Source organism: Falco biarmicus, chromosome Z, assembly GCF_023638135.1.
Source record: "Falco biarmicus isolate bFalBia1 chromosome Z, bFalBia1.pri, whole genome shotgun sequence".
Taxonomy (NCBI): Eukaryota; Metazoa; Chordata; class Aves; order Falconiformes; family Falconidae; genus Falco; species Falco biarmicus.
Window position 1 is genome coordinate 11485946 of NC_079311.1, and position 27003 is coordinate 11512948.

Below are 27003 nucleotides of genomic sequence, written 5' to 3' on the forward strand. Positions count from 1 at the left end.
CCGTACATTTACAGTAACTGCTAATAATGTAAAAGAAGTCTTGGTGTTAACCCTTTCCTGCAAGCTAAACCCCTCCTTACTAACCAGTTGGTCAAACAAGTGGCAATGAGAAATAAAAGCGAAGCTAATACTAGATCTAAAGTTGTGATCCTAGAAAGGCAGACAGTGCCAGAGATTCTATGGAGTCCTCCACAGTTACGCTGTTGTGCTTCTCCATGGGTATGTGTTCAGCTATGGAAGGAAGGAGGATCAATATAAAACCCTGAAAAGGGTTGATGCTAGTACGGGCATTTAGTTTTCCTCTGGTGGACAGAGGACAGCTGTCATATGAAATTTCTCATAAGTCCCACACTGCATCTTGCTGACAACCATCCTTGCCCTCCTTATGGTTGTCTGTGTGCAGGGTCATGGGAGGAGTCTTTAAAATGAGCAAATTTTGTCTTGAGTTTCATGCTAGGGTTAAAATCTGAGAACAGAGGTGTGATTCATGTGGTTTCCCCCTTTGATGGCTACTTTAACTTGGTGGTGCTCCACAACTAATTCACAGGATGGTAATCCAGCCCTTCCTACCTGAGTCTGAAGCAACTCTGCCTCTCCCACTGGATCTTATTGCAACTTTATGGTGAAATTTTGGCCCAGTTTACCCTATTGCAGGAAAGGACTTAATACATGAGAGAGAGGGCAGGTGTAATCATAGAGCTTTTCACCAGTAGCTCCCAGGTAAAACAGAGTGGAGACATCTCAGAGGCTTTACAGCATCTTGGGTGTAGTCTCATACCTAAGACATTAATGCCCAAGCATCTGATTTGCAAGTTTGTTTCCTTGCCATAAGTCAGACATTTGACATGTTGCTTACGCTCATTGGTTTTCGAGCATTCTCCAGTTTTAGGTTGTCCCAGTATGGTTGTCCCGGTATGGTGGCTGGCTTACTGGAAAGAATTGGGGGCTGAACCTCCACACTTTTGCCGAACTGTACGAGGAGGGCAGTCTCTAAGAAAGGAAGACATTTTAAAAAATACTGATTTAGATCATTTCGTAAAATGGAGAAAATTTCCTGGCACGTTATGAAGCACCTGGGTGCCTACAATGTGGTTTGAGGTCTTTGGTGGGACTAAAGATAAGCAGGGTGTTTTGTCCATTGTCCCTGTAACAGCAAAAGAAATACAGATGGGCTTTATGGGTTTCTTCTTGTGCCAGCTGCCTCTGTGCAGACTGTTACATTAATCATATAGGAATACAGGTTGGGAAGACACTTTAAGTTAGGCAGCCTTTCCCAGACCTAGAATCTGCAATGAGATAGCATATATTGGTGTATGCATAGATGCACGAGATGAAGCTCGTCATAAAGTCATCCTATGACCCCACAGTGAGGGCTGCTCCCTCTCTGTTTCCCTCCAGCTGTATAATAGTGCCAGGAAGAGGAAGAGATGTGCTCCTTCTCCATGTAGGTATGATCACTCTGATTTCTGAGTGTATCACTGCTGGAGAGAGCTTTCCAGCGCTCCCAAAGACAGTTGCAGACAGGGGACACAGGCTAGTACGACTTTGGAATTGCTTTCCAAAACCCTGCATCCTTGTCATTGTTAGAGCCTTAATTTGCTGAGCAGCTGGTTTGAGCCCAAGAAATCATCATGGGTTTGATTTTATTGTTGCTATTGTTGTAATAGGAGGAGGGATTTAAAAACAGAAGTCTCAGTGCCGATGTTTGCCTGGAGTGTGAGCACATTGGTTTAGAGACTGATATGTTACCCCAGATTGTAGCTGAACACTTGAAAATGCCAAGCAGGAAGACTGCCGGGCTGTTGATGAGTTGTGTTATAGCATTGCATTCAACATGGGATCCATACACAGAACCTTAGCAAGAGTCAGCTTGGGCAGAGGCAGGATGAATGGGCTCAGACCACAGGGATCTCATTATTACAAGATGATGCATGAAGGAACATGGTGTGAGGCGCTTATCATGACCTCTTTTACCAAGATGCAAACAGGTGGTGGATAAAGGAAGCCAGAGGAGGAAGAGGGGTAGCTGACAAAAGAAAGTCTGAGAAAAAACAAAGACCAATAAAAGGAAGATAAAACATTCTGGAAAAAAACTCAGGAATGTTGGACACACAGGTTTATGTGGGTATTTATCATTGCCAGTTCTCCCATCTCCAAGAAGCAGCAGCTCCTTTCTCTATCAGCAGTGTTGGAGCAGGGAAGATCTCTGCCAGACCTCCCCCACGGAGTCACTGTGATGCTCGGCTGCCCGGGAAGAAGTTCCTTTTAAGTAACATAATAGTGGGAGGTCTCGTATCACAGACTGTCATCTCAGGGTCTGGAACACAGTTGGCAAGTCTTCTGTCAGTGGCAAACATCTTCATTAATAAATGTAGCTTACAACAGTGCACCCAGTGCTCAAGCCCCACATGGATGTGGCAGAGCACCTGGAGGACAGACTTCAGTAGTTGCAGAGCCACCTTATTTCTTCTCATCTGTGGCAGAGTGCTGCAGCTGCATTTGCTAGATCCTGCAAACAGAGATAATGAGGATTAGGAATACAGAGAGATCTTCAGAATGAACATTTTGTGTTCACAACCACTGCAGTGTCTTTTTATCTTGTCAAAGAGATGTAGACAAGTCTTGGTGTGAAGGAGAATCAACCCTGTGTGTGTGTTGGCGTGGGTGGGGTGGTGGTGCGGAGATAAACAGTTGCCCCAGATAATTCTGAGGTTAGTAAACTGTTTCAACAAACAGCACAGTATTTGAAGGCCTATGTTGAATCTCCAGTGAAAAGAAACTGACAAATACGACAATGCAGTATCAGCAACAGGCCTATAAGCTCTCTGCATTTCACCTAAGAGTACAGATTTACAGAGAGCTCTTTGACATCAGTCCTTATATGAGAAGTAAATTTTCAAGAAAATAATTTCAATATAATAAAAATCATGGCATCGAGAAATCATCTTGTAATGTTCTTGCACAGTAAAAAATAGGCTCTGCCATATATTCTATGAATTAACCAATTAGCACACAAATAGAAGATACTTGTAGCCCTCTCTTTAACAAGATTTTGGTATTACACATCTTTTATTTAAATTGATATTTCCTTTAAAATGTACATGACTTTCATAGTCTCAGATACATTTCAGGATGTGCAAACCTGTATGCATGTGTTTACTGTCAAGAGTGCCTTGCCTTCTAATTATATGAGCATTCAGCATCTGCTTTGTCTAGGACAAGTTGTGCTGCCTGGAAAATTCTTGTCTTTGTGTGGTTTTTCTGCCCCAATACAGAAAAGCTCCTTCAGCATTCTCCTTCACCTCCCTCTTCAAAGTGTGAAAGGCAGTTCAGATATTTCCAACCCAGGATTTTTTAAAGTAAGAAAATATTATTGCATCAGGAGGAGTATGCTTATAGTGGAACATGGTGCTTGTTTCAATGCATTCACTGTTGGCAGGCTCATTCCTGTTTTCTCCTGTTGAGCTTTATAGTTGAATCTTGTGTCTCAGAAGGCAATAGAATTTCAGGGGGATTCTGTAACCCCAGAATTCATGGTGTATCACAGTTTCACCTGCTTAGAGAGTAACTGTTTAGTTGCACTGAAGAATTAATTGAAGAATGAACTAAGTTTTAAAGCTGAATTTATGTAGAATGTTGTACTGCTATCATATCTGTATCTTTTTGCACACAGCCATTAATTCAGTGAAGCTCAATTTTATAGCAGGGAGCATTGTAAGAAAATTATAATGGCTAGGAAGATAAGCCAGTGCCTCAACACAAGCTTATTGGTAAGACACTCCTAGAAAGTTTTAAATAATTGCCTCTAAATACTAGAAAATCACTGCAACTTGAGAATGCATGTTCATGTTTCTTTTGTAATTAAAGATACCTTAACTTTTCCTGATATGTCCTTGTTCATTTGATAAGTAGCACAGTGCTCGTCTTTGTCTGTATGCCTGGAGTCTTGCTGGGTAGCATCATGCTCTGTTGGTGTCTAAGATCTAGGTTGTGACCAGCAGACATGTTACTTGTAGTTTACTTTTCCCACACCTTTCTGGAGTCAGAGGAAAGCAAGATTGTGGATTTCTGAAAGATTTTAGTGAAATAAAATTAAGCTGGGTTTGTAAAGCAGAAACAGCCTGCCTATAACTCCTAAGCTATGTATGGATGTTTTTTAAAGGAAAATGCAATTCTTTGAATCCTGGACTCTTATGAAGTCTAGCCTCAGAAACTGTTGCCTGTCAGGAGAGACTTAACGTCATTTGACCAGCCAGCATCATCTTGCTGCTGTGCAGGATTCCCTCTGAACACCCAACTCTGTTGGTGCTGGGTGATGGTGAGGGGTAGGAAGGGGCTTAGAGTGTGAGGTGGGAGAGAGGAGGTCAGGGAAAAGGAGCCTGGATGGTCTTTTCCCTTCCATAAAGTGCTTTTATTATTATTGTTTAATAAACAGAGCTACCCTATTAAGAAAAAGATACCCTATTAATAAAACAAATCAATTGTAATAGAACAAAATGTGGTATGTTTTTGACATTTGCCAATATTAACTATAGAAGAAATGACAGCTGAGTAATTACAGCAAAAGAACCATTAAATGCAACTTGAAATATACACAACTTTTCTAAGCTTGGGGCTGTTTGACGTTTTGTACTGTTGATTCTTCATTTGTAATAGGCTAGTCATATTCAGTTTATGTTGATGAGTTGCCCTGTGCTTCTTACTAGTCTCCTTTAGGTAGACAGCAGATAGCAGTGGGTGCTATAGTTGCAGCCACGTGTTCTTTTCTTCCCAGACTGCTGGGATTTCTTTTCTCATTTTCTCTCGGTATGTTTAGTTAAAGTGCTGTGTCTGTTCAAAGCTACTGGCAATGCTGCATCTGCCACAACCCTGTACGTTCTTGGGTTACACTTAGAGGAACTCACTCTAAGTCTGTTTTATTTAACACACTCAACAGAGGGGAATGGGAGGCTCTTCTGGTAAGACCTGACTTTATTCTGAAACCCCAGGGAAACTGCAGACAGCCTGAAGGATTTTCACTCTGACTTCAGACTTCTAGCTCCCTCAAAATTCAGTAGGTTTTCTATGAACATGGGAAAAAGGTTTGACTCCATTGAAGGAATCCTGACTCCCATAAACCTGAACTATCCTCTCTGTTTTGCCTGTGCAGGATATGGTGCAAGACACCACCAGAGTTAAAACACTTAGATTTAGGCTGTATGAATAGAAATTAACAGGCATAATCCCAACTTGCAGAACTAGGAGTTACCTAAACATTTTATTCTGTTTTAAAACAAACATTTTTCTGTTAGCTTTTTCAAAATTCCCAAGGATCTTTGTTTCCGGTCACCTTGTCTAAACAAATCAAAACAAATGCTGTGCACAGATTCCTTGCTACCACAATAAATAGCTTGTTTTAACTTGGGTGGTTGTGGAATGTTGTTTTTGGGTTTTTTTTGTCTTTTTTGTGTTTGCCAGAGAAACAGCCTCAGCATGTAGAATGACAGGTCATCTCAAGAGCTAACAATATTTAAAATTAGTCTGGGGGGGCTTCTTCAATCCATCTTGCATTTACGGAGAGGCAAGAGCCTGCACAGGACCATTCCCATCAGGCAGCTGATAGGGGACTGCTTAGTTACCCCTTCGGTGTGTGTGCATACCTAACACATGGGAACACGAAGCAGCTGAAGATGACTTGCAGCAGGGCAAAGTAGCTTCCTACTCCTATTGCGAGCGCAGGTTGGGTCGGATTCAGTTACCTTACCTTTAACACTAAGGAGAAGGTCATCTATCTGCTTGCATACCTCTCCAGCGAGAGACGATGAAATGAGCTTTAGACTTTTAAACCTCGGAAGAGTGTAGGTGAAAAGTTTACTGTGAAGTGGCTTCAGCACACACCCACAGGAACCCCACTGTGTGGCGGTGATCACATCTGCTGTCACAGGTTGTGGACTGCAGTTTTCACCCACCTCAGCACATACAGCCGAAGCCAGTGCTTTTGAGAGGTGCTGAAAAAGCAGAGGAAAGACAAGAGAGGAGAGGAAATTTTTCCCCCTTTATATGGCTTGCAACAGACATATGTAATTTGTCATTTCCAATTCCTTGTTTGCTTGCCAAAGTAGGTAAGGAGATGAACAGCCAAACATAAACTGTAAGTATATGAGGAAAACAAGTGGGATGCGGTGTGATTTTTCTCACTTGTTTTTCCAGCTGTCATCATCTTGAGAAATGTTGCACTGTCAGCTGGTAGGCATTTATGGCTTCAGCTCTTGGAATTTTGACCAAGTATTTTACATTTGCTGTGCTCTGAGTAGTAACCATGCCATGTGCCACTTTCTGAATGGGGAATGCCCCCAAGCCCCAGTTTTCAGAGCAGGCAAGTGTGAACACATCTTTTAAGAAGTTTTACCTGTTCAGCATGGGAAATAAGAAGGATAAAGAACATTTATAGCCTTGGAAATTAATTTCAACCCAAGCAGCATCAAAAGAGGGCCTCCAGGTATTCTTCGAGTTGGGTTGAACATAAACTCTGTTTTCACCAGGGTTAAATGTTTCTGAGATGTGAGTCCTACATACATTACCCAGTCCTTGCTGCCAGCATGACTAGACATTCATGCAAGTCCAAGTACACACCAAAGGCATTTTCTTTCTGAAGAAGGTGTAGTCCTTCTCCATCATGAGATGACACAGTCCTGACAGCAAGCTGTGACAGCGCCTGGCACTGGTCCCTTCCTCTGTGAAACTGGGTAGCAGCAAGCAGCTGTGCTGCACGTCCCATTGCGAATCTCCCAGAAAATGCAAAGCACTAGTGAAATGTAAGAGCCCTGTGCTTCCCTATCAAGGTTTAATGTGACAGTTTCCTCTTGGAAATTTGTTTTGGTGGCCATCCTTGGGTAATTCATGCTGAGCAGTTACTCTCCTACTGCTGCGGCAGCAGACAGGACTTTGAAACGTGGGTGTCAGGTGGGGGTTCTGCCCTGCAGAGGTTTGAGGTGTGAACCAGCTGTCCATGCAGCCTATCCTCAGAAACTGGTTTTATTTCTGTCTCATCCCAGTTGTCTTTATGAGAACAGCAGGTCTGGTTACAGCACCAGGGGAAATTAAACTGACAGAGCCAATTTGTTCTTATAAAATAAATAGAAGTGACCTTTGGGTTTAAAGCATGTGATTTCCACGAAAGGAGGAGGAAGAACAATTAAGATTGCTCACCAGATTATATTCTTTGGTGGTTACCAAGTAGGCACTTAAACATTAGCAAGTGTCCAAGAAAACTATTTATTTTTAAAAAGTGTTTGTTGCCAGAAAGAATTCTGTCAGATCAGCTTCCCTAGCTGCTGTGAGCTCTCTCTGCTGAAAACTGAAAATTGGCTTGTGAGCAGGCGTGACCTGACCAGCATCCTGGGTGAATGGGCACCTGCACAGAAAACTGCCTCCCTCTCCTGACCTGTGCTCCCTGAATCTCCTCCTGCCATGTGGGACCACACAGAGAAGTCAGAAATGTTTTACCTGGAGGGAAAGCTGAAGGATGGGCCAATTAACTTAAAAGCCAAAAACCACCAAACCAGCCAGTGACAGGGCTAGCATTAAAAGCCTTACCGTATCTCCTGTATCTTTGTCATTTTACTCTGCTCCCTTGCTCATGCCATTCTCCAGTGTTCACTATCTGCTGGCTTGATAGGGTAGGCTTGTGAAGGATGTATTAAAAATGAGAAGGACATCCTTAAAATGTTTAGCAAAATTCAGCAGTTGCATGCTTAAGCACCAGTTTTCCCTCCAACAGCCAGCCTCATGGGGCACTTTTCATTTTACAGTCCCAGACAGATATCTGTGGAGATAATATAGTTTGAAGATAACGAGCTGAAATGGTGACTCTGGTCCCATAAGACCTTCCTTTGTGTGCAGGCAACTTTGCTGTGATACAGAAGAGAGAGAGAACTTTCTCTAATGAGCTATGTCTCATGACAAAACTGTTTGTACAGAAGGACGTAAGGGAATACTTCTGCTATTTGTTTTTTCTTCTGCTGTTGCACATCTTGAATGTAGTGGTCACATAAGTGTGCTAGCCCAACAGGCTCAGAAAGTCGGGCAGGGTGATTATTCCCTGAACAGACTTGAAACTTGCTATACGCTTTCCATAAAAAGAAGCTTCTCTCCCCGCACTCCCCCCCCCCTTTATTTTTTTTTTCCTTCCTTCTCTCTGAGCACATGTTTCAAGAATGGAATCAGTCCTTTGCAACAGGTTGTAACAATGACCCTGTGGTTCAAATGGTGCAGTTATCTCCAGCACGGGAAGGTCTTTGGGGTGACAGAGAAACATCTGTGTCCTGAGGTAGCTGAAGGGGCTTGAGTTTATATGACTGCTGTAGTTTTGTTACTGCTTAATCAGGAGGTATAACACTGCAGATCTTTGATTCTGCCATATTATAATTTGGGGCCCCTGCTTTGTGTAACCATAACCAAAAGTTGCAACTAGCAGCTAAAATCTGAGATGGCTTCTTTCAGAAACACAGCATAGACTGTGCCCCACAACCTGTCCCTCATCACTTGTCTTGAAGGTTCACAGAGGAGGGCTGTTCTGAATTAAAGAAGTCTCCCAAAGTCATGAGGCCCTTACAGAGAACATGGTGCTACCTACCTACATCTTTTTCTTTGGCTGGTTGAGTTCTTGCTTACACATCTCATCAGCCTCTACAGGTGGCCTCCTGACATGAACAGAGCAGTCTTGTGGCCATTCAGCACTAAAACTGCGTATGACCTGCTGTTCTGAGAGAGAAATTTGGCTGCAGACCTGAGGATCCTTAGATCTGCAGCCAAAAATAGGAGTTGCCTGCCTCACACTAGCTTTTCATATGCACAGATTTAGCTACATCGTAAGGATGTACAAGCATCCTTGCTTTAATGTGCATTTGTGCTGCAAATCTGGAAGATTAGAGGCCTGAAACAGGTAAATGACTTTGAAATGGACCTTTTTTCTTAGATTTCTGGGGCCAGTATCATTCTGCCTTTTATAATCTTGCCCTTCATGCCTCCAGAGGACAACACTTCCTGATTGTTCAGTGGGTCTGTGATACTCATACAGATTCTCCACCACATTTCAGTCTTGGTACTCCTACTGTCTTTCAGTATGCCATGATATACGGGACCCAGGGACTGCTGATAGTCATGCACGAGAGGTGGTTTAAAATGCAGGCAATGTCAAGAATCTTTGCACTTCAAAAAGTTAAAAGGAATCATTTGAAAATATTCTTGGACTACTTTGAGGTAGACTTTAGCATTTTTATTTCTTGATCATTTAGCCATTTCAAGTTTCTGTTCAAATTCTTCACTTCAACCAAGAGTACTGGAAATATTTTTTTTAAATAAAATTCAGGTTCTGTTGGACAGAACTAAAGCTTTTAGGAAAAACCCCAAACAAACAACAAAACTGACAAAACCCAACTTATTTAAAGTTGACAGTAACGGTGGGTCTGAATTCCTGATGGAGAGAAAAGGTGGTTTATTTGAGGCCAGTTCTAGCAGAAGAGGGTTTAACAGGGTGTATCTACTTTTACTATGAAGCTACACTGCTATAATGTATACAAGACCTTCATTACTTATTCATCCATGACCTGGCTGAAGGGGCAGAGCGCACCCCCAGCAAGTCTGTAGGTGATACAAAGCCGGGAGGAGTGGCTGACAGACCAGAAGGCTGCGCTGCCATCCAGCGAGACCTGGACAGGCTGGAGAGTTGGGTGGGGAGGAACCTGATGAAGCTCAACAAAGGCAAGTGAGGGTCCTGCACCTTGAGAGGAACAACCCCATGCACCAGCAGAGGCTGGGATGTGACCTGCTGGAAGGCAGCTCAGCAGAGCAGGACCTGGGAGTGCAGGTGGACAGCGAGTTGCCCGTGGGCCAGCAGTGTGCCCCGGTGGCCAATAGAGCCAGTGGGATCCCGGGGGGCATTGGGAGGAGCATGGCCAGCAGGTGGAGGGAGGTGATCCTGCCCCTCTACCCTGCCCTGGTGAGGCCCCATCTGGAGTGCTGTGCCCAGTGCTGGGCTCCCCAGTTCAAGAGAGACAGGGAACTGCTGGAGAGGGCCCAGTAGAGGGCTACGAAGATGATGAAGGGACAGGAGCATCTCCCTTATGAGGAGAGGCTGAGTGAGCTGGGACTGTTTCGCCTAGAGAAGAGAACGCTGAGAGGGGACCTTATCAATGACTACAAATACCTTAAGGGTGAGTGTCAGGAGGATGGGGCCAGGCTCTTTTCAGTGGAGCCCGGTGACAGTCACAAACAGCAGCACAGGGAGTTTCACCTGAATCTGAGGAAGAATGTCTTTACTTTGAGGGTGACAAAGCACTGAGACAGGCTGCCCAGAGGCTGTGGGGCCTCCTCTGGAGACATTCAAAACCCACCTGGATGTGATTGTGTGCACCCTGCTCCAGGTGAACCTGCTTTAGCAGGGTCTTGGACTAGATGATCTCCAGAGGTCCCTTCCCACCCCAAACGTTCTATAATTCTGTGATTACTGACAGCCCAGTTAATTCTTGCAACATACAAGTATATTAAGGAAATGTTGCTATTCCCATTTTCCAAAACTAATTGATATAAGAAATAAATGACTTTTTATAAAAGCTGTTTTCTAGTGCAACTCTTTCAGGTTTCAATGAAAACTGAGCATTTGCATGTCAAGTGGGCAAAGCCTGTGAGTCTGTAGCACAAAAGTGTCTTGAGCACCATCTCCTGCACACCTGGGTAGTGTTCCAGTTACAGCTCTGTCCTCCAGTGACCTCCAGGGCATGTGGGGCTTTAGACGGTGGCAGGGAGAGTACATGAGATAAATGTCTTGTGACCTTCTGCTCCTTCAGTAACCACATGTGAAGCAGGGTTACTTGAACTTCATATTTAATCAATAAGAAATTGCACTTCAAATGCATACAATTGAATACAAAATTTAATTTCTCCGTGAGGCATTTATTCCTCATCATAGTATAGAATTCTTGGATCATCCAAGGGGGAAAAAAAGCTAATATGAGAAAAGTTGTAACGGTGTATTACATTATCTGCCCCATGTCCAGTATGAGAGGTGGTATATGAAAGCACACAGTATTTGCTGTCATTATGGGCTCACCAAAGCCACTCTTTATTTTAGGACAAGGATGTTGATTATCTTTTCTTTTTTTCCTGTATGAACCTTACTTCTATTCTATTTTCATAGATGCATTCAACAGGTGACAAGGAGCTTCTTACCTACCCATTTTTAAACTGTAGAGGCTTGACTTGCATAATGTAACATGGCTCAGGCAGGTGGTCAAGCATAGGTTGAAGTGAGCTACCACTGCTTTCAAGGGTTCTTGCATCAAAAATACCACTGCTGTTCTTTTTCATCACTGCTAGTTGAGGCTGGCTATGCCTTCCCTTTGCTGATGCCCTGGAAGTAGTGAGAAAGCAAATTAATCTCTTCATAATTCTGCAGGTGACTAAAGTAAACTATTTCAACACTGAAGCTATGGCATCTATAGCAACATGTGTAAGATGGCACTAAATTCAAGCCATTTTACCCCAAAGTCCAGAGGGCCGTCGCAGGGTATACTTTGTCAGCATATCCCATGTTTTTAGCTTTAACTATCAAGCCTCCAGGAAACCTAATCCAGGGGTACTCAAATGTCACTAGCCCACAGGCAGCAGTAATGAGCAGGTACTGTGCTGTAGAAAACATTGTGTTTTTTTCCCAGTTACCCTTCCTTACAATTTTTTTTTTTTTTTAATGTTCCCTGTCTTGGGTTGTTTTCAATGCAGCCAACACATTTCATACAGGCTGGACACCACTGCCCTGACCTGTGTCTTCTGAAGCAGAACGTTACTAAAGGTGCTCTAAGCACTTCAGCTAACGTTTAAGCCTCTCCAGTGGAAAGAATATAGTAAATCCTTCTTTTGTTTCCTAGTGGGTAAAAATTACTGCTAATTACTGGCTGGAGCTTGTGTATTTCAGAGCAGCCCTTTGTGTAATTGCTCCTTTCTAGCAGAAAGCCAGCCACATGCTGTGTGGCTAAGTTGTGCCCTCCTTCCCCCACAAAAAACACAAAACAAAAAACCTGGAACAGTAAAGCCCTGCTTAAGCTAGCTGAAAGCAGATCTCTAGGTCCTTTGCTAACGTGATGATTTTGAAGGGATCTCTAAGGAGGTGGTTCCCTTACAGGTTAAGTGAAGTCATGCTCTTTTTGAGTAGTGTGAACTGACGTTTTCCTTGTAAAACAGCCTCTGTGTGAATGGGCTGAGGGTGTGGGCTGCTTTTTTTTTTTTTTTTTTAAACCAGCTCTCCCTCAGACTAACATCGTGGTCCTGTTAGGAGCTGGGGAAGGAATTTGACTTAAGGAGCAAAAAAAGTCAAAGGCTCTTGTTAAAAACAACATTTTGGGGGTTTGCTTTAGAGTTTTCGGGAACACAGAGAAAGGGTAAGCTAAGGTTTCTGATTTGCGATTTTTATCTTCATTGAGCCTTTATCGTTTGATAGTGGAGGAGTATTTAAAATACCATTTTTCCTTATGATGTCTGTGGAATTTGTCACTTTCTGGCTTGTCTGTTCACTGTAAACGTTAGGCAGATCTTTCTGGAATTTACAACTTTCTACTTAGGTGTAACACAGGACAATATTGTTCCTAGGGAGAAAATGTACTTTTGTATATCCTGTGCATGTGATAACTAGGAAAACCACCCACATGTTCAGTGTCTATATTCTTTAGGCAGCACCTGTGAAGTCTTTTGGGTGAATTTTTTAGTTGTTCTGGAGGGGTATGTTTCCCAGTAGTTGAGTGCGTTACGCTTCTTGACACTGCAAAGCAAACTTCAGCTGATAAAAAGGCTTTAAGGGAGTCTGTTCGGCTTCATCTTTTACTTGTTTAGCACTGAAGGAAATTAAGCATAGTACTGTGCATAGTCAAATTTAGCAGCAACAGCATTCCTGTTCCTATGGCATTTGATGCACACGGTAACATGTAGTTCATATCTCTGTGCATACACCAGGATAGCACATCCTTTAGCTTGTGAGAAATGAGGAATGACATTTTACGGTAAAGAATCTAACAGCCAAGATGACATGATCTTCCCTTCTAGCCTGTGCTTTGGGTTTTATGTGTTCAGGCCCCGTAGCTGAAGTCTCATGCAGTCACTTCAAATGCTGAAAATAGAGTTACTGCTCGTGTGATGGGCTAGTAAACAATACTCTTTTGAGCAGATCTAGTTAAGCCATTTTTTTCTGTTCCCTCTCTCCCCTAAAGCAACTTGACCTGGAATGTGTCAAACTTCTGTATGTACAGAAATGTGAGCTGCTGCTTGCAGTTTAATGGGGAGCCTTTTTACAACTGTTTAAAATACCTCCAAGCAAGCATTTCCTATCAGATAGCAAGTTGCCTGAGAGATACAGATGACAGCACCCCTTAATGTAACAGCTTACTTGGCGTTAATGATCTTGCCAACATTAAATTAATTAACTGATATTTATTTCATTTTTCTCTAATTAGGAAAAAAAAAAGAACCCACAACCAAGGGACTGGAGCAACCAAACTTTTCAAGCAGAGCAGTTTGAGCTGGAATAACCAGTTCAGTTAACACCATTTCCCGCCACCATTATCTTAATTCCTCACTTGCTGAAAGAGCAAGTGATGAATGCCTTAATCAAATAATATCCTAATGTAGTCCAGATGTGCTTTAGGTCATTTAATCAGTAGCTTTTCAGCAGGAAAAGAAGGAATAATGAGTCTTTGGTTGGAAGAGGGGAGGGGAGCAGGACCGGAGGGATGGGAAGTAGTAAGTGCTGAAAGGGAACGGCTTATTCCCCAGGACTTCTCAACTGCCTTTTTCCCAAATAAAGAATTAGAAAAAAATCCTGTCCAAGTCTCACTTTCAATGAAATACTCTGCAGGAGACAGCGAGATGACTGTAGTGCTTAGTTTGTGTTACGAGCAAAGCCTAGATGAAGTTGCTAACTGCTCACAACATCTAACTCACATGGCAGGTCATATTTATAGCCTGGGGACAGCAGTGGCATGTGGAGAATTTAGCAACATCCTCTTTTTTAAAGACTGTACACATTTGGCCTCTTACTAGCAAAACTGTTCTGTAGGCCCTATAATTTGACTTCTTTTCCTATTAAATACTACTTATTCACTGGCCATTTGTTGAAATGGTGTGTCATTAAGTCCTGAGATCATGTTGGCTACATTGGACTCATCATTTAATGACAGCGGTTTTCATTTTGTGGGTTTATTTCTCTGAGTGGGTATTTCTCTACCTGAACCATCCAGAAAGTTAAATTACATGCATGCCCTTAGAGGAAAAGCTCTGTGAATTGCAGCCCACTAGAGTTACAAGGTTTTGCCTCTTCCATAAAACCTCTAGCTTTTATCTCAAATGCAGTTTTCACTGTGGTATGTTTCTGGAAAAGGGGGCTGGAGTGAAAGCATTTTTGTGTGGTGGTTTTCTGATGGGGTCTGAACGTGGTGACACATTGGAGAGCATGACTCTGGAGAGGTGGTGTGTCAGGCTCTTGTTGGAAGTGGCTTCTCTCCCCTACACACTTGTGTGTGTAACACAGCTATTGGCAGAGACTTCAGTGACATCCTTTGATCACCGTTGTATTTTCCCACTCTCCACTTATGTAATTCAAGTGATTTTTGAGCTAGGACTAAGCTAGATTTCCTCTTGATGTCCTCTCAGTTTTCCTTTGAAAATGACCCGGTGATCTGCTTTTGCCTGAGGTAAGAGCCTTTTCACATTTTAGGTGAAACTAAATATAAATTGGGGCCTTTTTAAGCCACTATGGCACTGTCTTTATAGTGAGTTTTAGGGGTCTCTAGCTTTAAAACAACACCATTTCTTTGAAGAACTGGGAAGGCGGCAATCTATAGAGTGCTCAAGCCAACTGGCTGGACAGCCCTGGCACTGTGACCCTCCCAAGGCTCACTGCTTGTAGTGAGATAAACATTGTCCTGTTCTTGGTGCTACAGGCAGAGCAGGCTACCATCAGGTGAGATGTGCTGCACCATGCACGGCTACCTAGGCATACCTTTGTTTAAGGAGATTTTGCTGTGATGGGTCTTAAGCTAATGCATGAGAGCAGCTGTAAGAAGTTCTACTGGCAAGAGGCAAAGCATCAATAATAATTTTTAATCTCCAGCCCTGAAAGAAAAATAGATGTTCAGCATTCCCCCTTACCCCCCATATCTGAGCAGAATTTGTTCCTTCAGCCCTGTCTGCGTCATCATTCCTAACTGTCAAACTCCAGTAGATCTTGAACAACAATGCCCTTTAGAAGTGTAGCAAATATTAACTAGGCTTTAGGAAAAAGTAGTATGATCTCTGGCAGTTGGTGTTTGTGAAGCAGAGAAGTGAAAAATAATCTGGTTTAGGCTGTGTTTTCAAAGGTTTCTAGGTGCTTGCATCAATTAAAGCATTCAGTTTCTACTGTATTGCCCTGGAAAGTAAGTGGAGAAAGTGCTGCAGCAGAGATCATGTGTCTTTGTTCAGAAATTGTAGTTTAGGCCACTTACAAAAGATTTGTAGAACTGTATCAGCCAATGAAAGAATCTGTATCATTGGAAGACTTTAATTTAATACTAATACATCTTAGAAAGCCTACTTGTGTGCTTATGGCAGGTTTATCTCGGTTCCTTGAATATATTAAAACAGTTTCCTAGCAGCCGTAAGATCTGCTCAGAGAAGAAGTAAACTGTGTGGCCTTTTGTCTCCATTTACAGCCTTCCTCCTGTCCCTGCCTAACCCAGATTCCTTCCTCAGGACGTCCCTTTCTCATGCACCAAAATTATTAATATGCCAGTATTTTTTTCCAGATCTCGTATTTACAGAGGAGGGTTGTATCTCTGTTCTTTAGGTGGAAGAGGAATCTCCCACCCCTGATGAAAAGACTGAGGAATTTTGGAAATCCCCTTGTCTCATTGGTTTTTTGCAAGTGACCGTAAAGGTCACCCTTTCCTTGTGCTGACATTATCTATCTGGGTTAAAGAGTATTAAAAGCAAGGCTTAGTTTAGCGTCCTTTCCCCTCCCCATTGGGATTAGGTCACGCTTTACCAGAGCAATTGTTCTATCCTCAACATGTGTTGGGCAGATTTCAGCTGCAGCATTTTGTGAAACAGTGATTTTTCCTGCATATATTCAGAAGCCACATTCTGCTCAGCTCAGTATCCATATTGGACATTTTGTTAAGTTGAACATTTTTCTGTCTTTATTCAACTGGGATTTCTTGGCTTTCACTTAACATCAAACCAGTGGCAGAACGTGAAAGAGTGCTACTAACAACAGAGCCGTGAGCTCTGAGCTCACATCCAGCAGCACAGACTGAGGGGTGCCTCTCCAAGTGGACTCTGCACATGCAATGGTTCATGGTACTGGACCTCATCTGTGACCTTCACCTGTGAAGAGGAAAATCTCCTTCTGTTCCTTAAGGATTTTATTATACCTTGTATTCCCTGCCAGGTAGTGGACAATTTTCTAATCGTCCTCATTTCTAATATTCCTCATGCATTAGTGGGATCCAATGCTCTTCATTTCCTCCAGCACACCGTTGCACTTCCTTAGGTAACACTGGAGACTGCTTCAGGAAATTGTATTTACCATTTTAAGTGACTTAGCACCACATGCTCTGTAAATCAAATGTCCCAGCTGTTGGATGCATTCATTCTTTAAGCACAGACAGATTTTAGAGACAAGCCGCAGAAAAGCAAGCCTTAGAAAAAGTGTCTAACACAGTTAAAAAGTACTAGAGTATCTGTGGTGGTGTGGTTGATTAATACGCTGACACATTTGTATTGACCTTGAGTCTAGTATTGTCTCTTTGCAGCATTCCCATGCCCTCACACAGGGTGTGCTGTTCTGGTCATTCTGTCCTCAGGAACTTAGTGAAGCAATAGAAGAAATAATACTTAATTCTGCATTTTTCTTTTGAGATGGAAAACAATTTGGAAATGAAAGGAGCATCAGGAGTTGGATTTGAACTGATGGGAGTGATGAGAAAACCACATTTTTCTGGATGAAACACCTCTTATGCATGCATTTCCTGCTCTAATTCAGTTGCACTTTCAAGCTGACCTACATTACAAGAAGCCAGCAGTGCAGAGAACAAAAGAATGATCTTTTGAATGCAGGTTCTTGTACCTGAAATCATATTATCACCAATTTACAGATCTCTTGAGTACTAAGAGCTCCCAGTTCTCCCTATGTGTGTGAACTGCAATTCTGGAGCTCTTCAGGGCATCCTCTTATCTGGATGCTGATAGAAAATGGGGGGATGGGGAGGTGGGGGTGGGGGCATCAGAGGGGGGGAATGTGGCTGAACCAAATGGTGCTGCAGTTTCTGAATGAAAGTTTAATCACAGCTTACTGTAATTTCACATTTGCATTTTGATTACTGTAGAACTGAACAGAGGTTTCACAGCAAAACTAACCAGCCACACACACTGTAGTATCCAAGTCTACACCACTTGAACATATACTGCTTTCCCTGGTGCCAGCTATGTAATCTTCATCCTCTAATAACCTCTGTGGTAAATTTTCTTTATCAGAGGTGTTATTTCTTTTAATTCAGAAGTCAGCAGCCCTTTGTCCCTAAATATTCATTTCTGTATAAATCATTTTGTCCATGAAGGTGCTTCATGCAATTACAATTCTTTGCAGGTATGGGTATGAAAATATTTAATAAAAAGTTGTTAGCCTTTTAGGTTGTTTTTGTTTTGTTTTGTTTTTTACAACAGCTGCACAAGCATTTAATTCAAAAAGGAGGATATCTGGTTTTCTTGCTTCTGTAGCAATAGTTGAAATCCGGTCATTAGGGCTGTAAATTCTTCACAGAACAGGTCTATATTTTTAGGGAGCAAGAGAAAATAACAGGCATAAAAGAACAAGTGGCTTCCTATCTCTAGAAAACTGCTTACAATACATATACTTTGGAGTTACTGGGAAGCAGTAAGGGTTATTATTTCCTGGCTTGCCCAGGAAAAACTTCAGCTGTTTAGAAAAATATGGTATCATTCATTAGGTATACATCATTAAAATATCCTACCATATAGTATATGTTTGTCATTATTTTTGAGCCGTTTTTCTCAATCTTAATTTTTGTTATTGCAATCAAGTTATTGCAGCAACAAAAGAAGACTGGACTTTGATTTGATAAAAGAGCTTTATAGTGTATCACATGGGGAAGCTGAAGCCTGTGGCTCAACTGGAATGAAAAAAGAATATTGCAAGGACTTTCACGTGCTTTCTGAGCATATGCACTCACAACTTCTTCTCTAAAACAGGCAAAAAAAAGGACATACAGAAAAACACTCAGAAAATGTCACACAGCAAGTTCTCCAAGCAGCCACTTGTTCATGCGCTGTATCCCCCCATCCCTTACTACTGTCTGTATTCCAGAAGAGTCCCCCACTGCTTCTTAGGGGGACGTAGTATAAAATTGCATTGATTTTTATACTATACTCTTCCGATTCCTTAAGTGCTTCGAAGGAGATAAAAAAAGATAAACCAGCTTTTTATAAAGAAAGTGTGCCTATTGTGCTGTCTGGCTACCTCAGACAAGTCACTGAAGACCATAGAGAGCTGCTTATGGAGACTGTCACTTGTGACACTCAGTGCTAAAAATTTCTCATTATCATCAGAAATGGTTTCTGTTTGCATATTGAAGACACTGTGTACTACACTGAGAGGAACAGGCCAGGTCTTGCTTTTGTGTGCAAGTGGGATTATGAATGGAACTATTCAAGGTGGTGCCAGCAAGTGCCTCACATGTCTTAAATTCAACAAAATTCGGCAACAGGAATTGGGGATTTATTTTCTTTTCTGAAACTTGAATGTTATCCAATTTCATCAAGTGAAAAATTGTAAATTTTTTGGACAACACTTTCTGTAGTATTCTTAAAATCCTTAGGAGTCAGTATGAAAATACTATATGGGAAAATGGGACCTGTTCAGACAGAAGCAAGGAGACTAAGCTTTGGTTTGGGACTTTTTTTTCTTTTTTTTTTCTTTTTTTTTTTTCTTTTTTTTTTTCTTTTTTTTCTTTTTTTTTTTTTTTCTTTTTTTTTCTTTTTTTTTTTAATGAAAGGACATGTTTCTGTAGACAATGGGACTAGAAATCTCCTTCCTTTTCTTGAGCTCTGCATTATCCACTAGTATCCCTTTTCTTCCCCAGCTCCAGAATCTTTTTTAATTCTCTGCCTCTGCTTTCTCTTAGCTCACCTGAACAGAAAATTTCCAAAACACAGTGTTGAACCCATTTCTTCAGAGTGCTTTCTGCAAAGGCTCCCACCTGGAGCATTCTTACCATGCCAGTGACAAGGGGGAACACCACATTTCTGGAGGTGAACAGGGTGGCAGCCACCCTACAAGAGCCTGGTGTGGTAGCGAGGAGGTGCACCAGCTGTTATGGGAAGGGACAGTGGTCTGGGCTGTCATTCCTGTCTGGAATGACATGGGATAGTGGCACCTTTCTGAGCACCTGTTGTGTGGTAGTGAATGTGAGCTGCAAGGGATGGATGCTAGCACCTTGTCTGAATTGCCTTTCTTGCTTATTAAGAACTCCAACACTTCTATGCCATACGATTCTTCTACAGAAGATGACTTCTCTAAAGAAATACTTTCTGTTGCTGGCAAGAGCAGAGCAATACCTGTGTTGGCTAGGGGTTTTGTCACTGGACAGGGTGGCCGTCTAAAAGCACAGGTATATATGATGTCTATATCTTTGCAGTGCTTAGGACTGGTTCCATCTGTGACGCAGGTGGTGACTGTGTTCTTCAAATGGGTGAATTGAATGAAAGCAGCTGCTCTCTTGAAGGTTTGCCAGTCAATTCTCTAGAAAATCCATGGTTTGGTTCCTTCTCCTTTACAAAGAGACGTTAGAGAGGCAGGCCAAGACAGCAGGTGAAGAGGGAGAAGGTGACTGACATCAGCAGGGAGTTGTGGATTAGCCAGTCAACCTAATGCAAATGTCACGTTAAGTTACGCTATTGTACTAAAACTGCTAGAGGTGTGCCAGGCAGAACAGATCGAAAAGCAGAGGGGAAAGTATTGAACAAATCACTGGCTTGGTGATCAGGCAGTGGGAGGAGAAGCAGGGCATCTCCAAAGGAAGATGAAACCTGAAGAAATGGGAAGTCAGCATGCTGATGACACCAGGAGACCCACATCATCAACAGCGGTCCTGAAACTTGGCTGTAAGGATTGGTAGATGCCCACAATGAGGAAACTGTGTTTTAGGTTTTTTAAACCATGAAGTTTTTAGTTGTTTAATCTTTTCCTTTCTCTCCTCCACCTCCCTGTTGTTTCAGAAGAATGTTGACGTGGCTCAGAAGGCTTGCCTCCCACTTGTTGTCATATGCATTTTGCATCACATCAGACAAAGGAAGCACTGGCAGTACATTTGCTGGGTCTTGCTAGTAGCACACCCACATTTTTTTCCTTCTAAAAGAGTTGGTTGCCCAAACACTTACACTTTTGTAGACAAAGAATTCAACCAAGGAGGAAATATGCTAATAATTCTCTAAGCTGTTAGTAACTGCAGTTTACTAAAGTGCAGCAGCATTGTAGAAATGACGGTAATTACCCAGTTCCATCTTGACTTAAACAGAAATGAATGCACATTCAGAGACTGTGTAAAAGTAATGGTGACTTCTGGAAAATCTGGGTCTAGCTGAGCAGTGTATGGGAATTACTGTGAACGCTGTATTGCTGACTGCAGCCAGAACTGAATGCAGCCCTTTTCCCATTTACAGGCCTTTGTAATGGCAGAGGCTTTGAAAAGCCTTCTCCCTGTAGGCGGCACATACAAAGCTGTTGGTATATACTTATCACCAAGGAGCAAAAGCAGCCCCCTGGCAGGCTTGCCTCCTGCTGCCAAGCGACTGAGGCAGGGGGTCTGTGTGCACCCCACCACCCTCCTCCTTCTCCTCCAAGCCTCCTCCCACTCATGGTATTGTTATCCCGATATGTGCCATTTTCCCAGACCTAGCCAGTTATCCTGGACAGGCTCTGTGGCCTGGAATGTCTTGAAAAGCTTGGTTTTGTCAGCTGCTTCTATCCTTATGATCTCAGTAATCTTCTTCAGGTAATTCATCAGTAGTTTGACTTCTGGTCCTCACAGGAGTATCTGAAGCGTACTCTTATTGACATGGCATTCCAAAATTGTCCCCATGTTCTGCCAGAAGTCTGGAGAGAAAAACTGGGGGGGGTGGGGGTGTCTTAATTGTTTGGGGTGGGGGTTTTTTTTGTGTCCTTTAGCGTTCTTCCTTGGCTTCTCAGCGCTGCTGGGAGCCCTTCTCCCTGTTCAGTTACTAATTCCCAGCAAAGAAAGGCGCCTGCCCATGAGTAGCAATGTTTCCTCATACTTTTTACTGCATAATTGTCTGGTTTACTACATAATTACATGTGCCACACTAATTGCACAGACATACGTACTTTCAGAAATACATACTGTCATAAATGTATGCCCTGATCAGACAGCTACATGTAGATGCCTTAACTGTGAGATTCAGATTGCAGCTATGATAAGATGTGCTCTTATTAAGAAATTGGTAAGAGACTGCACCTGTGGTTCTGTTCCCTAACTTGAATACCCAAACATGGTGTGATCTGAAATAGTTCGTCCATTAAAGCAGTGGTGGAAAGTTGACATGCTTTAGTGAATGTGGGGACTGGGGAGCCCTTTGACTCTGTTTTGGCTCCGCAGGGAGATGTATTTCAGTGGCTGGGGTGCACAGTTTTGTTAACTGATTTGCTGTGTCAAAGATATGTTCTTGTGGCGACAGAAGACATGTAGTTAGCTACCAATGTCACTAGAGGCTTTGATCTATCTGATTAGAAGCAAATGCTAGAGGAGCATGAGGGAATGCTCATGGTTTGTGTGAAAAGGACAGCCAGTAGTGCTGCACTGATGCTTATGTTCCTTGCACAGACTGCTCCAGGTAGCAACATCTGCCATTTTGCACCAGCAAGTCATGCAGGGGAGATTTAAACCCAAATACCAGAAAGGTATTGGTTAGTCCTGTCACCTGAGTACCCATTGCGTCTTGATACCTGGAGCCCTGCAGGGAATTGAAGAGTGATTCCTGCCCTTTCAGGTTAATTTTTTTTTTCTTTCATTCCTGCTGTGCCACTCAGAAAGTAGGGACTTCTTATACTGGTTGTTCTTTATTTGTTTGCAGAAGATCTGATTTGTTGAAGATATCTCCAATGGGACTAAAGAAGAAACTGACCACATTTAGATATTTAAATAGTGAAAAATGTAATATGCTTTAAGAAAAGTACTACTAGAAACGTCAGGTAGAGAATTTCTAGGTTCAAGAGAAAGTGAAATGCAATCAGAACCAATCAAGTATGTAAAGTAAAATATATAGACAAAAGCAGGTGTTTTGTTTGTTTTTAAAGGTTTTTCCCAGTGTTTAAGCACAACGAACAAGCAGATACCTTGTAGCTGAAGCCAGCATTGTCTTCAACTGTGTACAGCTACATAGTTAGACAGAAAACTCTTTCAAAGTGCTTTTAGAAAGCGAGCTCTTCTGGCTGGCTGGGTATAATTCCTTAAGGTTGTCAAATGGGTTTTACTGCCTGTATAAATCCAGAGGCTATGTCGTTGTTCAGGTCACTGGCAAGTACCATTGTGCTCCTAGCTGATCATCTGCTGCTGCTGTGTGTATTAACAGCATGCAAGATAAGGGACAGCAAGGGCAGGGGTGACTAGCAGATGACAGGTGCCCTTGTTGGGTTGCCACTGAGTTCACAGGGTTTGGTCAGTGCCATTTGCTTCCCAGGTCCATGCCTCACACATAGAAACGCTGTGTGTGGAAAGGGAGCCGGAGACCTCAGGTATCCAGCTTCTGTTCTGAAATGTTAGTCAAACTGAATAGATGTGTCAGTTCTGGTTTTCAGGTGTTAGGAAGAATTAGCAAGAGTTAGCAAGTTGTTATTGAATAATGTTGAAAATGCCCTCATCTTTTATTTTGGTGTTTCCTTTTTTCTGCTTTTCAGCAGTAAAGAATTATTGAAAAATTCATTGACATGTTACCAGCTTAATCAGAAGTTCCTTCAGACTTTACTCATGGGAAGTTCACTAGGCTGCTTGACCAATAAAATATGTTCATGTGTGAACATAAATAGTGTTTCTTTCAATACCCTGCTTGAAGGCAGTGGCAACACATCAGTAAGAAATATGAATCCAGTCCATCTGCACTGCAGGTCAAAGTAGTGGGAGGGAGGAGACCATGACTCTGGTCCCTGTCATGCTCCTTGTGGTGGTCTTCATGCCGTGGGAGTTACAAACACTTCCTGTCTCCCAGGTCCAGTTGCATGTGGGTTTCCGTGTGGGCTGCATGAAGACCCCACATCTTTCCAGCGCTGTGTAATTCTACCCTCTGTTTGATGACCAAGATTGACCCACTGAGAACTGAGCGTTCTCTGCTATTGCCACATCCTTTTTCCTAACTCGGGATGAATCACCTACTCTTCCTGCGTGTTAGCATCTGTTTTGGCAAAGCGGGGGCAGTAATACTTTTCATCTGCAGAAGCATTATGAGATTTCCTTTAGGTGTGGAAAGCATTTTTAAAATACCAAGTTGATAAGGTGGTGTGTGCTGCATGTGCAACCCTTTGAAGACCGTAAACTGCCAAGTCATTAATAACTTGGAAATCCAAAGCTCATTTTTAGTGGCAAATCAGGAGCCAGGCATGAAATAATGACAAAGTGGGGATGGTAAGCAGATGCGAGATACTTATGTGAAACCTTGTTGCTGTTTTAGTGCCTTGTCGAGCTTATAGTAATGTAACTTTCTGGGTTTTGCGTTAATGATTTGCCTTGCTTTCCTTCCTACACTCTGAGGGGCTGCTTTAATCTCACATTTAGGCAGTGCTTGGATTTGCTTTCCAGATGGTGTTTACTTTGCAAAAAATAAAACATTGCTTTTTAGGACTTCATCATAGTTTTTTTCTCTTTTATTTTAGAAATCTTCCAGAATCCCTGAGGATGACATCAGGTTGAGAAAAAACAGAGACCAAAACTGTGCCAATTTCCTGGAGCCAGCTAGTGTGCTTGCTACAAAGGAAGAGAAAATGGAAATTGAAGTTCCAGTTTCTGAACATAAAAGTATCACCACAGTGGCTTCACCACATCCCATAGACAGTCCAACCCACTTCTTTTCCCCTGCTGCCAGCCACAATGGACTTAAGGACAGGCACGAATCTCTGGATAGTGAAGTTGCTAAAGAGATCAGATACCTAGATGAAGTGCTGGAAGCAAATTGCTGTGATTCTGCTGCAGATAATACCTTTAATGGGACATCCTCCCCTGAACCAAGTGCAGTCTCCATTATGGATGGCTCGGGGGCATCTGATAATGTCAGTAATGATTCAGTACTCAGTGAAAGAGAAGAAATTGTAGCCAACAGGCAGGCACCCTTGGTAGTTGAACCACGTGAAGCTAGTGCAAAGGATGAGAACCTGAAATCTAATGGCCATTCCTTGGGTGCAGTGAAAGAAGACACCAGGGACAGTCTGAAGGTGCCAGGAAGTCCCACATCTTCAAACAGTTCTAGAAGGTCCTCTAAGGATGGAGAAACAACTCTTACAACCCTTAAAAAAGAGGCTAAGTTTGAACTACGAGCCTTCCATGAAGATAAAAAGCCCTCAAAGCTTTTTGAAGATGAAGAAGAAAAGGAAAAATACAGGGTACGTAAAGTGAGACCATCAGAGGAGATGATGGAACTTGAAAAGGAAAGAAGGGAACTCATTAAAAGCCAGGCTGTCAAGAAAAACCCTAACATTGCCGCCAAATGGTGGAACCCTCCCCAGGAGAAGTCCCTGGAGGATCAGCTAGATGAAGAGCATCTAGAGTCCCACAAGAAGTACAAGGAGCGCAAGGAGAGACAGCAGCAGCAAGGTGCAATACCAACATCCCCCAAACAGGTCAGCTGCTCCTTTGTACCACCAGAGCCAGTCAATATCAAGAAAGAGGATATTGTCACAGAGCAAATTGACTTCTCAGCTGCCAGAAAGCAGTTCCAGCTGATGGAGCATTCAGGTCTGTCTCAGGGTCAGGCCCCACCAAGGCGGTCAGGAACACCCAAAATGTTCTCCATCAAACCCTTCTACAAAAGCCTCAATTCTCCACAAGTAGACAAGCAGCTGTCCTCTGTGACAAGACCCATTTCAGTGTGTGGGCAAACAGGACAGCTTGAAGGTAATGATGCCACTGTTGTCAAAGCACAGAAGGTCTCTGGTAGCATAGAAGATGATACAAATGCTCAGACTACCACTGCTGACCCAGTAAGAGAGTCACCATGCAGTGATAGCCCCAGAGCTGGACAGGCCTCAAAACTGTGGGCAGAGGATGGAGAATTCATGAGTGCAAGAGCAGTCTTCACAGTGGTGAAGGATGATGGACAGGGCATGCTAGACCAGTTCCCGAAGTCAGGCAGCGCCTCTTCCCCTCCAGAGGAGCTTGACTCTGGTTTGGATGACTTGTCTGTCAGGTCTCAGGATACCACTGTCTTGGAGACCCTTTCCAATGACTTCAGCATGGATAACATCAGTGACAGTGGTGCCTCCAATGAGACCATGAGCGCCCTGCAGGAAAGCTCACTGGCTGATTTCTCCCTGCCACAGACCCCGCAGGCTGACACCCCAGCAGAGTGCAGGGAAGAAAACATCTCCAAGTCGTTCAGTGACCCGGGCTGTGACTTGCCCTCCTCTGCCTTGGCAGATTCCATGCTGATTGATGACCAGCTGGAGTACCATGCTGGCCTGCTGGTTCAAAATGCCATCCAACAAGCCATAGCTGAGCAGGTGGATAAAGCAAATTGCAAGGAGGAAGAAATCCAAGCAGAGAAGGAGATCTCAGTCAAAGAGCAGCCTGTCACCACCAGGCCAGCTCCAGCCTCCAAGGAGCAGCAGAACCCAATGTTTGAGCCACCCCAGGTGTCTTCACCTGTTCAAGAAAAAAGGGACAGCATACCAAAGACTTCAAAAGAGGAAGACTCAGGACTCAGGGAAGGGAAGAGTTTGCAGCAGTCACCTGTGTACTCAGCCAGCCAGCCATTCTTTGTGGAGGAACACAAGCACGAAGTCAGCTACTTCAGCAAGTATTCAGAGGCAGCTGAGCTGAGGAGCACTGCCTCCATCCTAGCCATGCAGGAGCCTGAAGTGACTGTGGGCCCTTTCAAGTTACGGTCAAGGAAGCAGCGGACTTTGTCGATGATAGAAGAAGAGATCAGAGCTGCCCAGGAACGAGAAGAGGAGCTGAAAAGGCAGAGGCAAGGTCTGCAGATGGCACCAAGCCCTGTTACGAAGAGTGCACCACCCATGCCCACCAGAACTGTGTCTTATAAAACTGCACCAGGTAAGAGCCCAGAGTGTCAGAGGGGAGGTGAAGTGTGACTGAAGGGTCAGGTCAGATTCAGTTTTATTTCATCGTGACTGACTATGTCGTTCTGCAGGGAGCAGGAGCGTTGTCATGACTTTGTGTGCCTGGAAAAGGCAGGCAGAAGGAGGGCATGGGATGACCTAACTTTCTGTCTGTGAGCACACCTGTGGATGTGCGGTTTTTTTCCCCAAATGTAGGGTAGACCTAACTTGCATACCCCACTCATGATCATTAGGAATCCCTGTGCTCTATTCATCCGTTGCCACATTGTATCATGACATATCTACTGCAGCATTGCTCAGATCACCCACTGAAATTTAGGATCACCGTAAGGCAGGACAGCAGTGTTCTTTGCAGCTGCAAGACTATTTGAAAGACAGATATACAAAGCCTTTTTTAACAGGCTTTCTGTTCTCTTGCATGTCATTGAGGAAGTGCAAAGGTAATGGAGATTTACAGACTTTGGAGGTTTGCATCAGATTTCTTTTTGTGTATATTATGCTTTCTGTTTTCAGGTATTTCTTGGTCGTCTTAATGAACTTTGGTGAAAAGATCTCCAGAGCTGTGATTTGGCATGTATTTCAGCTGGTGTCATTCACTGCTGAATTAAACAGGTGTCACAAACAAA

At 43.0% G+C, this 27003-nt stretch overlaps 1 protein-coding gene across 4 annotated transcripts in view; it reads left to right on the forward strand.

The window, feature by feature from the left end:
* The window catches only part of PALM2AKAP2 (PALM2 and AKAP2 fusion), a 274692-nt gene that overhangs the window by 226549 nt on the left and 21140 nt on the right, over window positions 1-27003 (forward strand). For all 4 annotated transcript variants that reach the window (XM_056324615.1, XM_056324616.1, XM_056324618.1 and 1 more), the window contains one exon: window positions 23960-26351. In XM_056324615.1, coding sequence (XP_056180590.1) covers window positions 23960-26351 — 2392 coding nt within the window. The remainder of the gene's footprint in view (window positions 1-23959; window positions 26352-27003) is intronic.